This window comes from Stigmatopora argus, chromosome 1 (genome assembly GCF_051989625.1).
Source record: "Stigmatopora argus isolate UIUO_Sarg chromosome 1, RoL_Sarg_1.0, whole genome shotgun sequence".
NCBI lineage: Eukaryota > Metazoa > Chordata > Actinopteri > Syngnathiformes > Syngnathidae > Stigmatopora > Stigmatopora argus.
In genome coordinates, this window is record NC_135387.1 from 23696638 (window position 1) to 23712073 (window position 15436).

At 39.9% G+C, this 15436-nt stretch overlaps 1 protein-coding gene across 2 annotated transcripts in view; it reads right to left on the bottom strand.

Annotated features, from left to right (window-relative positions):
* The window catches only part of lamb2l (laminin, beta 2-like), a 34493-nt gene that overhangs the window by 16907 nt on the left and 2150 nt on the right, over positions 1-15436 (bottom strand). The window contains exons 1-8 of one of the 2 annotated variants that reach the window (XM_077610102.1): positions 9400-9535; positions 7407-7484; positions 5636-5805; positions 2697-2832; positions 2543-2616; positions 1919-2107; positions 1642-1705; positions 1193-1395 (exon numbers count right to left, since the gene is read on the bottom strand). In XM_077610102.1, coding sequence (XP_077466228.1) covers positions 1193-1395; positions 1642-1705; positions 1919-2107; positions 2543-2616; positions 2697-2832; positions 5636-5805; positions 7407-7446 — 876 coding nt within the window. In that variant the 5' untranslated portion in view covers positions 7447-7484; positions 9400-9535. Of the gene's footprint in view, positions 1-1192; positions 1396-1641; positions 1706-1918; positions 2108-2542; positions 2617-2696; positions 2833-5635; positions 5806-7406; positions 7485-9399; positions 9536-15436 lie in introns of those variants that run through there. The other variant, XM_077610091.1, reaches the window with a different exon arrangement.

Consider the following 15436-nt stretch of genomic DNA (forward strand, 5'->3'; position numbering starts at 1 on the left):
ACCAGTGTGAGCGACATCAACGGTACTCGGATGATTCGCCTAAAGACGTTTCGCCGACGGACGTTTGACAGACGGGCAGGTCGCCGAATGGACGTTCCACCGAACGTTCATTCGGCCGAACGGAGGTTTCGCCGAAACGGGATTCGAACGCTCGCCCCGCCGGATCGTGTGTGTACAAGTTTTTCAACCTCGGCCCGCGGGCCATATACGGCCCGTTAGGATTTTTAATCCGGCCCGCTGCCGGTGTTGTCCAAATTATAGTAAAAATCAATGTTCGTCTACCATCAATGGCAGTCCGGGAATAAGCACTCTTGGGCAGGCAGATGTAGCAGAAACGAGCCGTAAAATGACAGCAATCGGGTCAAATCCATCCTAAAACAGCATTTAATGATTAAATACAAATACTGGATGATATCGCGATGGAGGCAAAAAAACGTCTATAGACGTCCATTCGCCAAACGGCTCAAAATGCTCTCAAATTCGGTCAAGTCCAGCTGAAAACAGCGTTTAATGATTAAATACAAATAGTATTTGTATTTAATCATTAAACTAACAAATACTAGTACGACCTGTCCGTCTGTCAAACGTCCGTCGGCGAAACGTCTTTAGGCGAATCATCCGGTCACAACATCATCATTGCTCGCTATCGGCACACCAGTATCACACCTGCCACAAGCAGGTGCATGTCAATGTTCCCTCTAATTTTTCATGTAAAACATGCTGTAAAACAAGAAAAACATGAGTGGACAGAGCTACTGCCACTGGCTGCCACTTAAACGGCGCCATCATGGCGAAAGGGGTAAAAAAAAAAAAAAAAAAAAAAAAAAAAATTAAAAAAAAAAAATCGATCTTTCATATTAAGACGGGGGCCGCAAATTATCGTCCCGAGGGCCGCAGTTGGCCCGCGGGCCGCAAGTTTGAGACCCCTGGTATAGACTATCGGAACCCGGTGAAATGAAACCAACAAACAGATAATCGTTTGACAACATTGTCCTTACCACTATAGTAAAACAGAACTACACAACTTATCCCCAAAGACTGAATTGAGTTAATAGACCTAGAATAAGGCCAGAGAAGCATTGGATTGACAAAGGTTTTCTCACTGGAGCTTCATCTAGTGAATGTGAACATAATATTGTTGGTAACTATGAGTAATCTTGTCAAAGGTACAAAAGAACGCATATAAACCCACCATGCCATTTTCCCGCGTGTCAATGCCTGGTACTGGTGCGCACTCGGAGGCGTGTCCATAACAAAAGCAGCTTCCTCTGACCACCAGCTCATAGATGGCGTAGTAATACTTTTGGAGGACATCAGAGCGTCTGTCCAGGAGGTCATCTCCCAGAGTGTTCAATTTTGTGAAGTTAATGCGCAGATTGGTGATTCGTAGGAGCTCTAAAGGTAAAGAATAACACATTAATAGATCAAATTAAAATAACAGTGTAAAAGCATGTTGTCCAACCGAAACATGTCACAAAAATTCTTAGTTGTCACAGTATTACAGATTTTGTGGTGTAGATAGAGTTTGTGATTAGATAATGGATGCCACATTAAAGGTAAACATTTTTTAAGCCAACTAGGCATCTTGGTTCATATAAATACTTCAATTTTTTACATGTTTAGTGGTTCTTGTAAAGATACCTTGAATGTCCAAGCTGTAAGGATCTTTCACATGAATAGCAGGATCCAACACTTTGTAAATAACCTTGAAGAGAACAAAACAAAAATCAGGAGAGGAAAGATTTCAGTTCATTTGTGAAAGAGCAGAAGCTCCTATTCAACTTCACTGATATACAGTCAAACATAAGGGTTCAGGACCGGGTAAAATAAACCTATGCCATCATTGCTTTAGTTTATTATTGTGTTCTTCTCATACGATTAGCACAATATTGCAACAAAGAGACCCTAAAAAGCTCACCTCTCCATTGGTGGAAGGCTCAATGTCAGAGTAACGTTCCTCGCAGATGATATCGTTAATGTTGTGCAGGCCATTAGAGGGGATACCCAGAAAAGTTTTAGTGCAGTTGGAGGCAAAGTAGCGGTAGGGACGCCATGTTCGTCCAAAATCAGCTGAACGCTCAATAATCATAGCTGCAGGGCGGAATGTCTGTGGGCGGAAACGGGAAATAAATAAACTTAAGTTATTGCTTAACGAAAATTGTTCTTGCATTCATTAACCTGATAGCCCTTTATACTGTAGAGCTCGTTTAATAACTAAAATGAGAGTCAATATACTGTGGGGTACATTATATAAATCTTGAAAATGTAATAATTGTACACATTATGTACAGCAACTGTACATTATAAAGCATTATTAGACAATTGTAGGCTCCTTCATCAAACAGAAGAAAGACTACAAAGGCAAATTGATATAGCGCCTAATTATATACTATGCATGTATAACAAAACAATGAATACAAAGTACGACAACAAAGAAATATGTTTCCTACTCATATGTACGGTCATGGGAGCGGTTTATTGGTACTGGGGCATAAAAAAGGCCCATAAAGCAAACTCATGCATGCAAAGAGTATATATGTACCTTGAACTTCATAATGAGATGCGTGAAGTGGAATTCTGCCTCCAGGTTTAGTCGAATGCTGACATTCTCCTCTCCTGTTGGGGAAACAAATGTCACAATGACAAATCTACTGGGGCAAAAGTGAAAAAATGCCACTATCAAAGTGTACACACACCGTTAGCAGACTGCCACCATGTGTTGTCTCCGTTGCTGTCCATGAGGTAGATTACGTTCTCGATGCGGTGGCTGTTTCTGTCTCGGTTGGGGTCATACGGATGCTGGGAGTTGCACTCAAAACATTTATCTGACTCCTGTTCAGGTGAGAAAAACATATTTGTGAATAAAGAAGTCAGAATGGAAGAAAACCCCAGGAAATAGTGGGAGACTTCTTTTGGGGGCTAAAACAGTTTGACACTTAGCATGAAAATCTGCTGTTTTAACAGCATCAATAAAAGCACTGGGTATTCAAAGCCTTAAAAAAATACAAGATTTTTCTTTAATTTCATTGTGTTCCTCAAAGGAAGTCTAAATAACAGTTTCAATGACAAAGGGTTAAAAATGTCGGTAGGATTTATAGCCCACTATGAAATAAAGTATTGAATTGTTGCACTGCTCCACGCGCTAGCCTGGAGGCCCAAGGTAACTCGAGTTGGCCTGCAAGTGGAATTGCTTCTCAACAATTGAGGAGAAATAATGAGCCTGCAGAGAGCAAGGGGCAGTTGGCAGTAAAGGGGTGCGGTGCGGTGCGTTTGTAGATGGGGGCCATGAAGAGGGGCGTTGAGTAGATGAGGTTGGCACAGAGAAGCAAATGGAATTCAGGCTGGAGTGTCTTAATTAGCTTGCTGTCAGGAATGATAAAGATATTATAACGAGGCCGGTAAAGATCCTACATTTAATGACATGTCTTTGTGCAATGTGTGTGGCCGGTGGCCAACAATACCTTATTTACACTTGTGTACAAAGGCAACCTCTTTGAGACCCAACCTCATCTTCATAAAACAGTTGTGCTAATGAGCAGCCAAATAAGTACTGCGTTTGTTTATTGTACTGTAAATGAACCCTTCGGCTCAGCGGATTCATACATTAAAAGAAAAAGAACCATGGCTTTTGAACCTTGAGCTGATAACCATTCAAGATTTTTCGCTTTCGGCCGGAAGATACGGCGCCCATGATTTCGCAATACAATTTGAAATGTGGGCCGGTCAGACCACCGTTCACATTTCCACTTTTTGACAGTCCTCCTCATGAGCTGAGGTCAGGCCAGACATTATACAAGTCAATATAGGTTGACAATTATTTGAGCATGATTGTAGTATTTTTTTTTTTACATATGAAAGTGGGTTTCGTAATTGAATTTAAATAAGAGTTGATAGGGTGTTAAGTGTGTGTGCGTGAATGTGCATTTGTGTGTGTGGCTTTAAATCTCCCCCATTCACTCTTGCTCTCTACTCCGAGTCCTTATTCATTTCCAATTAGTCAAGCCTGGTCAAGCTTTTTCTTGCAACTAAACAATGATGTAAATACAATGTTAATTTGAAAAGCACATTGGCTATACATAAAAACTGCATCCACCAAATCCCCATTAAGTTATGTTTCAATATGAGATCATTTCATTTTTCGTCTATTTTCCTTATTTTAATCCAATGCCCTGTGAACCTTTGGCTGAAAATGCTTTTTTTCCGGGAGATATTCCTAATATATTTCAATTGTGAGCCCTGTAAACCCTTTTGAGATTTTTTTTTAGATTAAGTACGATAAAAATAAACTTGTATTTTTTAACCTACATTACATGATTCCCACTTGCCCTGTCCCTTGTCTTCGGAGCCCCTTTTTGGGTCACTGACGTAATTGGATTAACAACGGTCCTCAAAATTTATCACCTCAACCCGGATATAATGATGGAATCTAAACTCAATGTGAAAAGGAAGACTACCATGACAATCTTCTGTCAACCGCACATGATTGATGAACTCTTGGACGTTGAAATAGTGGGGCCTTAAGCCGTTGTTAACAAAGGTCGACATCTGGTTTCATGGTGTGACAGTATGTCACTATATCCTGGCCCCAACCGTTGCAGAGAGCCACTGGAATCAGGGTCTCGTTCAGCTGGAGGCACCATGGCGCAAGTATGTACTTGTTGTGCAAACAGATGTACGTATGTATACTCCGTGCACATGATGGAACACATGTCAAGCATCATTTAGAAGGAGAAACAAATAAACTAATGCTAGACAAAAGACAAGAGGAAGGTGACGTGAAGAAGACATCTACTAGATGTTGGGGCCTGTCTATTAACATTCTTTCGAATGACCCATATCCAGTGTTGGGCTGACATTCACACAATAACTCAGTTGCTGCAAAGGACAGTGATAGAGGTTCAATCTATTTCAACTGGGAGGGCCGTCAGATCACTGCTAGTTCATCACGGCTGATCCGTTTTATTCTAAATTTGCCGTTTTAAATTGTCTTTGTAAACAGGATTTTTTGCTAAGACTTGGATTTTTTACTGGTATATTGTATGGGCGGGAGGCATTGGCTTATTACCAATGTGAAAAAATAGCTAGGTTTTTAAAAAGCCAAATGGGAGAGACTTAGCCAGTAATGAGTTTTATTGTCTGCAGTTTGAGCCAATGTGAGACGTTTGAGGAACACATTTTTCAGTCATAAACAGAAATATTACTCTTGATCTAAAATTATTTTAGAAGATATAATGCCTATCAATGGTTATACCAAGTGTATGACATACTGTATGATAGCTTTTACAAATTGTACCTGTCTTGCAGTTGTGCACAACCTTCAAAATATTACTAAGGGGTGGAAGACAAGTTGACAAAGACGCTTCGTGCTTCATGTCTGTAGTCTAACACGTGCTAAAAAATTGAGCAGGTGGGTGGAAGCCTCATTCATTTAAAACAAGCAAGCTTTAAAGGTGAATTGGAGCTCGATAAACCCGTAGAAAATGGAACAACTAAATATTGACAACTAAATATTGTGGAAAAATGTAAAAGCTTATGAATACTAATGGAAAAGGCAGTAATTTCTAAAGACAAAGCAAGATTAAAACTGAAAAAAACATAACCAATTAAATATTTGTCGACTAGTTAATCAACTGACCTGGAGATGACTGACGATGCAGTAGTGTTCCGGACCGTCTAGCCCACAAGTGGAGGTAGCACTGAGGTTCACAGCACGTCCAATCAAAAGGTTTCCCGTGGCGGGGTAACAGCTCCCATCCGTGCAGCCATGCGGGCTTGATGGCAAGTCTTGTCCAGACAGACTTGAGGCTAGAAATACAATTCCAGGAAAAAAGTATTTCTTAAAAACTCATTGCATGCTGCACATTTGACTTCTATCACAAGTGCCCTGCCGTTTTTTTTAATAGATTGCATGAAGGCAATGTTCCACAACGCTGGGTCATTACATCTTAAATTTCTCTTTAGCTCTCTTGAAAAAAAAATGGATGTTTATAATTTTAGACATGGGCTTACATTCCAGAAAGTAATTGCTTTAATGAACTTGGAGGAAAATCACTTTTTTTCACCATTACTTTGACTCATGTATTGTAAATTGTTTTTTTTAATTAATCAAACTAAATTCTGCTGGCATACACATGACAAATAGTGTTTTCTGTCCCTTTAAGGTTGTCATTTAGCAACTTGAATCTTCAGCTCCCTCAACACATTTTCAATAGAATTAACACTCGGGCCCAGCTAACCACCTCGTGACCTAAATGTGCTTCTTCATGACCCATTCCTTTGTTGCATTGCCCATAGGTTGTGGATCATTGTTGTACTGAAAAGACTCATTGACAACTGCTCTTCAGTTGCTCTGTATTGTCTCATCCACTGCCACCATGCTGCAAGTAAAATCGTGCATTGCAAAAAGTGGGCAAACAGCATGACGTAAGGTGGAAATGTGCACAATATTACCTTTGATCCATTATTTGCTTCAAAGAAAACAGCCATCAAAACGATTCTGCTCATTGCGAATCCCAATAAGTGTGAATGGTTGAGGTTTTTTTTTTAAAAGTCGAAAAATATAGTGACCAAATCACTTAATTTCCATATGTAAACTTGCCCATCTCTCCATTCCCAGCCAAGATGTGAGTTGAATCGGTGCGAGTCAGGCGATGAAACATTTTGAACAACATTTGACACCAGCTGGTTTACAAGTATGTTATTAGAGTGTAGCATGAGGCTATGAAATGCACACACATGCACACAAAGAAAATGAATGACAGGTAAACGCACCCGTAGGCATCCAATTTCCCTCCGGTATACGTTACTATGGGAGGAATGTGAAGACAGGATGGAAAATGTTATTCATTAAAGGGGAAACATTCCAGGTGTCAGTGTGGCCATGAATGAATGCTAATGCACCTTTAAGGGCCTGTTTGCAACACTTTCCTTCAATCTTGAGCAGAGCTGGAAAGATTGTTGGAATGGAACTAAGCCATATGAACACTTAAAAAGTGATGCATCAATTCGTTCGGTCATTTACAACACCTGTACAGTAAGTAAGCCGTCATTCATAAATTCATGGCTTCAATTTCTTTGCAAAGATGATTATCACACTGAATCTTTTTCTGCAAAGCAAATACGTTGGTAGTCTGGGGATCATCGTTGAGCAAAAAAGAAATATATATATGATCAGCTTTATTTAAATCACATTCTAAGGTTGTCAGCCTCATAAAAATCCTACTTCTTATTTTAATTTATACAATTTGTAATTTGCCTTCATCCAGCTTATTGTGATTTGAAGAACAACAATATCTACCCCGAAATTGAGGATTTTACGAATGCGTATGAATTGTGACAAAACAAAAAAAGATACACTGTTCTTAAATTCTTCAAATTAAATAAATAAAAGGGGATGGGGTACTCACCCAGCATGAGGAGTATTAGACACAAGGCCATGGTTGTCATCAGCACAATTGGATTTTCAAAGATCAGTCAATGTGGAGCTGATAAAACAGAAACAAATGGATTTCATCTTATGGAAATAAGGTCAATCCAATTGAAAACATTCTTGGTAAGTTTGAAAAAAAATGTTATGTGCACAATTTACTTAAACTATAGTAAAAACAATTTTGCGCCTTGGTTGTTGCGAAGGGCAAACATATAACTTCACAATGAAACATCACATTAAGATTGAAATTCTGGAAAAAACAAACTGTTTTCAGAATCTGCACCTCAATATTTGAGTACTACATTGGAATTGGCACCTCAATATTTAAGTGGATTGTTAATACCAATTTAAACAATGAATAATTCTAGTAATTCTAGATTTCCCAACCTGAACAAATGTATTTCCAGACTTAGTGCGGTATTATTACAATACAATTCGGTACTATGCACTTCATTAGCTTCATAAACTCGTGTGTTTTTTTTCTTTTTGAACCTTAATTGTCCAATTTTATCTAGGACTGGGACACGTAACGTAAAACCTGTCGAGCCCTTTTATTTTTCTGTCTTGGCTCAGATATTTTTTAAGGTAGTATTTAAAATTACTAGGTCGCAAATCTTCTGTAGTGCTCAAAAGGAAACCATTTTGTATTCACCTAAGCCATTCTCTCCAGTTTGGGAACATGAATAAAGATTGTTGCGAATGCAATAATTTCATATTGTAGGTATAATTTGGATATTGGCCAGTATAAATATTATTCTCCAATAGATGGAACACTCGCACGTATGTATGCATTATTCATCGCTATGATTAAAATGGTCATTCTTTCATCACAAAGTCAATTTTTAGCACATCCTGGCTAGTTGTGTGCCAAGGGCCTCTTGTATGCTGAGGCTCTGCAAACACAGCGGCATCCGCAGTGAATGGCGCGGAATATGCGTGGAAACAAAACGACAGGCGAGAACAAGCATGTTTTACATCGCACATCCTCTAGGACAAATAATCGTGGTGACAGAATTACCATAGGAAAGAATGGATGACACTTTCGGGAGTTTGCTGAAAGTGCCTTTGTTGTCAGGGCAATCACTTATCATGTCCCCCATGCCTTGTTATTTATCGAATGCGTGTCATGAATTCAAATATTCATATTCATGAGTTTAGATATCATACTGCTTTCTCAAGATTGGAGAAATATTCCCCCTCGTGGCTGTGAACAATACAGTGATGACATTAGAGGAAACAGATTGGCTGTTTGTAAACTCTTTGACCAATGACAACAAGTTATTCACTTTCAGACCATTGAGTGTCCTTGGAGGTAATCCAAAAGTTGAATCCCGATATATTTTAAGACTAAATGAAATTAAATATACTTTAGGCCACCACAAGGGTTGGTGATATAATGTCGGGCAATTACAAGCCAATATATGCATTTTATTAATAGTTCTGGCACATTGTACAAAGATGAATCCACTGGATGTTGATTCAGATTCCAGATCTTATGTTTCACTATAGCATCACTGAAATCTTAATTGACCCAGGAAGTGAACAGTCATTGCATAAACAGATAGACAAACACATCACCTTTTCCACTTTCGATATATCACAGCCTCCGTTAAACAAGATATCTAAAAACGGAAAGCCCTTGACATTTTGCACAGGAGCATATCATTTGGTTTACTAACAGCTTGGCTGTCTTCCAACATCTGTGAATAAATCATGTCATTTTCAATCAACGTGTCATTCTAAAACCTTTACCAAAAACGCCATGTGCGCTACTGATCTCTCAAGTTACAATTTAACCAACTACAACATGTCGTGAACAAACATAGTTACAGTTTAGCCAAGGAAGTGCAAGAATGGTGATGATCCAAACCTTTACTAACAGCACAAGAGAAAACAACCCAAAAAACAATTGCACTAAAACAATCCATGAGGTTTAGAGGTTTTCAAGTGATTCAAGGATTCATACTCACCTTTGGTTTCCTCACTATTTAGAACTGTTCACTCAAATTGTCTTTGAATGCCGCTCTCTGTCATGTAAAGCCCAGTGTGTGTGTTTACGCGTGCATGCACATGTCATGCAGCAGAAAGTGTAAAACCAACTTGAGGGCGCTACCGGCGCCGGCGGCGGTGTAAAAACAGAGGGAAAGCAGGGAGCCAATCAGAATCCCCCGAGTGTTGGTTTCTCTCCGCCCTCCCCGGTTTTCTCCATCCGACTGCCTCGTCACTGGGGCACTGAGGTGAATGGACAGCCATTATTATTCTAATTGCACTGTCACTCTGCGGGCCACTGGTTGAAAGAAGGGGAACGGTCTCCAGGCCGTTGGAATGCACCACCCTTTTCTTCTGGACTTGCAGGGAGAGTGAAGAGGCGAGGGAGGTAGAGAGAAGGCCAGAGAGGCCAGAGACAGAGAGGGAGGGTGAATGACTAGCAAGAAGTGGTATGGACAGGAACGAATGGGCAAGGTTTCACACATGCTGGGAGTGTTTCAAGTACAGTATGCATTTTTTTAACATTAATAATGGAAAAAAGACAATGTCCATTAATGACGGTGTTTCATTCTTACACGGAAAAAGAATCTGTCAGTTAACTTTTCTCTGACATTAATCATCAACTGCCCCTTACCCACACTGTCCAGCATCTACAAATCCCGGTCCTCTGCTTGTGCCCTACGATCGGCTGGCCACCGATACAGGGTGTCCCCCGCCTCTGACCCAAAGTCAGCTGGGATAGGCTCCAGCACCCTCCGCGACTCTAAAGCAGTCCAGAATATGAATGAATGAATATTTATTGATTATTTATTTGTCTGTTTGTTGATGTTATTTGTGTACTATGTGGTGAAATCTTTAAACCTCATTATACTTGTATAATGACTATAAAATCATTGAATTCAATTCTATTCAAGCTGCAATTTACTCCCGAGTGACTTAGTCACTATTCTGGATCAGTTGCGTTGTTCGACTACAAGTGGTAATGTTCTGCTTCAGATGCACACGTTAATGACAAAGATATGATTCAACTAGGGCGCACAAGTGAATTATTTACCTAATTTCCTTATTCTTCTTTATCACAACATGGAATAACAAGACAATCAGTAATCACAAGACATGAAAATGATAAAAGATTGAAAACTGTATGGACAACAAACTCCGACAGCTGCTTTGACTTGGGGCTGAGCAAAAGACTGTTGGGTTACGAACGCGTCAATAGCGCGAAAAATGGGTATGCATCAATAAGAAGTAGTGGAAGTTCACCCTGGATTGGTCACCAGTCAATCTCAGGGCATGGCACAAATACTCTGGAGAAACAAAAAGTTAAATTCCCATTTTCTACAGAGCTCTACCTCGTGAAAGTCTTGGGTGAACAGGATTCTATTCCAGTTGACTTTTGGATTCAACGTGGACTGGTCGTAAACCAATCATGTCACATACTGGCAAATAGCTATTCATTCCCACGTTGACAACAATGGGCGATTTAGAACCTTCAATTAACCTACATATGAATCCATGGAAATTGCGAGGAAGCCGGAGTACTGAGAAAAACATGCAAATATCAAATAAAAGCCAATTCAAACTCATAACTGTCAACTCTGGAATGCATACCTAGCATAAAACATGTACAAATATAGTATTTATACTCTAACTTTTGTAAAAAGCAACAAAATGTAAGTTTCTTCCATGGCTCAAACTCCAACTCAAAGGATTTGTACTGGGGGAATTAAAAGCTACAAACATTCATTCATTCGTTATCCGTTCGTGCTGGAGCCTAAAATATTAATTAAAACACATTGTAGCCTTAATCCCTTTACTATTATGTCATGAAGAGTTGAAACTAACACGCCCTGGACCTTATCGAAAAAGACATTGAAGGTCAAAAAACTTTGGAAGGGGCGACGAGGAGAGACAACACAAAGAGACGAGTAGGAGGAAGTGTAACGGTGTCGGCGGTGTGTGGGTAATGCGCATGCATGTGTGTGATTGGGGCCGGTCAACAAAACAAGTGCACAACAGAACAAAGCAGCTTTCACATTCACAATGCTCTGCTGATGTGACCTTCGGCCTCTGTTAAAGGAGGAGATGGCGAGGTAGCGAGAGCAGAAACTAGAACTGGAGTTCAAAGCAGGTTAGCAGCAGTAACTGTGAATACTTGAAAACCAAATCAAATTCAAACATAAACCTTTGACAAATATTACATTATAGTACATGAGATGACTCTTCATTACTATGATGAAACAACTCGTGATTGTACCGCTAGACTACTGCAATGGAGTCAGCCAGTCTGCTCACCTTTTAACTGGAACACGAAAGAGGGAGCATATTACGCTTGTTCTAGCCTGCCTCCACTGGCTGCAAATGCAAATAGAAGTTCATTTTAAGATTCTGTTTCCATCTTCTATCTTAATTGTTTATGCGTCAGGTCAGTTGGCCACTCGGAAATAACCGTGTGGGGTCGATTGGTCGCCGGTCGATTGGTCGCCGGTCTTTTGGTCGCCGTCTTTTGGTCGCCGGTCTTTTGGTCGCATTCTTTTGGTCGCCGGTCTTTTGGTCGCATTCTTTTGGTCGCCCGGACCGCGACAACGGGCGACCAAAACCCAGGCGACCAAAAGACCGACGACTAAAAGACCGGCGACAAAACAAGGTAAAACAACACGGTCTACGCATCAATAAAAGCCAACAATGGCCATGAGCAGTTTCACTGAGCCGACGTGTGAGTGTATAAGAGTTTGTATGTACATGCGTTGTCCCTTTAAGAAGCTACGTCAGTCAGGGTCTTAGCAAGTTCTCCAACAAAAAACAATAAAAGTCCGGGAAATTTTGAGCTTTTCTTTAGCCTAATAATTACTAGGGCATTAAGTATGACTAAATAGTAATTCGCAGTTTGTATTTAGGGAATTTGAGTAACGATTTAAATGGTAATTATCAATAACCTTCCGGGCAACCAAAAGACCGGCGACCAATCGACCGTGTACCGAAATAACAGCTCTTGACAAAAAATATTAGTTTACTACTGTGCTACACTAAACCTTATGATACAATACTACACTATATTAAATAACACATTAAATAAATCACGTTACTAATTTACTTTTTTTATTTATATACAGCTCATCATTTGTCATCCATTTCCTTTCTTAAACTCTGTAGTATTTCCGAATTGTAAATTCTAATTTTAAGGTCAGTTGGATAAGATAAAAAAGCCCTGAAGAACTTTTTTTTAATAACACATAAAGGCAAAGATCAATTGACAGTTTGCCGACTGCAACGAGCATTTACCGACTGCAACGAGCTAACTTAAAAAAGGAGCGGTTGCATCAAGAGATAAGCCAAGGCCAGCATAAAGTTCATGCAGCCTCTACAAAGTTGATGCTGAGGCGAAACGAAGTCAAGGAATCTCGGAAATCCAGCCCAAACAATCCCAGGTTCCCGTATCACTGAATAAAAAACATGATAAGCTTGGCTCTGTGAGCTGGTGCCTGTATGAACTTGTGTCTACATCAAATCAAGGGCTTGTGTTCTAAGAATTCACACTTTTACAAAGAAATGATTCTGGCAGCTATGAAAAGCTACAAGTGCTGTAAAATAATTAAGAATTGTAAAGGTGACGTAAAGCGAGGCGCAGCTGCCAAGGTATGGGACAGTATTAGTTGTTAAGTTCATGAAGTTCATGATGAGTTCACTGTCAATGTGTGTGACAGTGAGAAATAGCATAAGGGTTAAAACATGACTAAAATAAAAATGGACGGTTCTCTAATGGTTTGCAACCAAGACAAAAGCCACCTCAACACTATCAAGTAGCACCATGCAATTTTGTCCTAATACTCTTGAAAAAAAAATTATAGCAACGCACAGTTCATGTACATCCCGAGTGTTCAAGTTAAAAAATAACCCACTGCTGGGTGTGTCAGTTCAATACCAGAGGAAAAGCCCCAGACAGAGCCTAAGGTCGTAAAATGATAAGCCGTTTTATATCACAATATCGATATATACCACAATGTAATGCCTAATTAATTACATTTTTTGCAGATAAAAAAAATACAACAATTATGGAAACACCCCTGTTCACTCACTGTTTTATTGACATTAAGCTCACCTGCTGCCACAAATGTTAAAGATATCAAGTAGTGCTGCAATCTAAAACTATCCAGTGTGGGAAAAAAGCAGTATAGTTAGCATATAATCTTTTTACTAATTATATCCTAACAAGTGTTACGAGTGGTTTGCCTTTTAAGACTGGTGTATAATAAATTGGCATATTATCATTGGTTATAGAAGTTGATATTGGAACCAATTGTGCTCTCTGTGTGGATTATAAGTAGAGCTATTTCATATCTCATCTCATTTTCTGAACCGCTGTATCCTCACTAGGGTCGCGGGGGGTGCTGGAGCCTATCCCAGCTGACTTCGGGCCAGAGGCGGAGAGGACACCCTGAATTGGTGGCCAACCAATCACAGGGCACAAGGAGACAAACAACCATTCACGCTCACACTCATACCTAGGGGCAATTTAGAGTGCCCTATCAGCCTACCATGCATGTCTTTGGAAAGTGTGAAGACACCAGAGTACCTGGAGAAAAGCCACACAGGCCCGGGAGAACATGCAAACTCCACACAGGTGGACCGACCTGGATTTGAACCCGGCACTCCCACTGTGAGGCCGCCGGGCCGCCGTTTTTCATATCATTTTGCCCATACATGTTGTCACATCACACCGGGCTAATTCTATTGTAAGAATGTCCAAAGAAAATCCTGGAACAAAGGACAACTGGCTAGCCTATCCATTTAGCAGTTCTAAGGTTGTGGGTTCAAATCCTTCTGAAATGGACTTTGCATCTAGTCCTCGTCCCAGTGTCAGTTTTCACCAAGTGCTCCAGGTTCCTCCCACAATCCCAAACAGTCATAGTAAATTAAATGAACATTGTCCCCAAATTGTCATCAAGAAAGTGAATGTGACATCATTTGTCCATTTATGTCCTGCGATTAGCTGGTGAGCAATTCAGGGTGTGGAGCCCCCGGAACCATTATGTGAATAGATCAATCCGATGGCAAATAATGAAAGAATAAAGTTGAATTCCATTCTGGTGATGTAACAGGTACCTAGTATAGTGATTTACAGGTCGGCTTGAGACTGAGCGCATGACACGTGTCTCAGTTTTGCTACTTCTTGGAACTTTGCCTTTGTCGCTAGGTCATATTACAGAGATGAATAAAGTATGTTATTTGGTTAGGAAGGGGCTACCATCTAAGAGGAGGAGGAAGGAGCAAGGAAGTTGCAATTAGAGAAATTAGATGAACCCCTTGTGTTTACCAAAGGCTCTACTCTTGTGCATCTTTGTTCAGGTTTCTGAGCATACACTACACACTATAATTAGATTGCGTTCATTAAGCTGTCAGTTGTCTGGAAACATGACTTCCAGACAGGATAAAAGGCACAAATATGCATGAGGAGACAGACAGAAAAAATAAAGCAAAACTGTCATCAACAGATTTGATTTATATCAAAACGTAACTTATGAATGTCACAAAAGCGCCACACATACACAACACACACACACTAGTTACCCTTGGGTAAAACCCATATAAAATATACTGCAAGTACAAATTCATATCTTGTTTACTTGTAAAAATGCTATAACATATATAGAGTAGTTCCTATACGATTTGAACAGAATTCTATATTTATTTCTCTTCTTTTTATGCCCTTAAATGTCGCTTTTTGTCAATAGAGAATAAAGACACATCATTTTATCGGATTAATTATCTTATATTTTTACACTTTTGTAGTTTAAATGTTCATTAAAAGTGGCTGTACATTAAAAAATAAATACACCCACCCAAGATGAAAATGAAAAGTTCTGTGTGGTCTAGATTCAAGTACAAATGAACCAAGGAAAAAGTGGTCCCTTATCATTCGCTGCTATTGGACATTTTGAAGTTGCGAGCTACTCGTGGATCCTCTTAACCCTTCAGGTTAGGCTTGATCTCAGCAGCAGGGTGCAGGTCCGGGTCCTT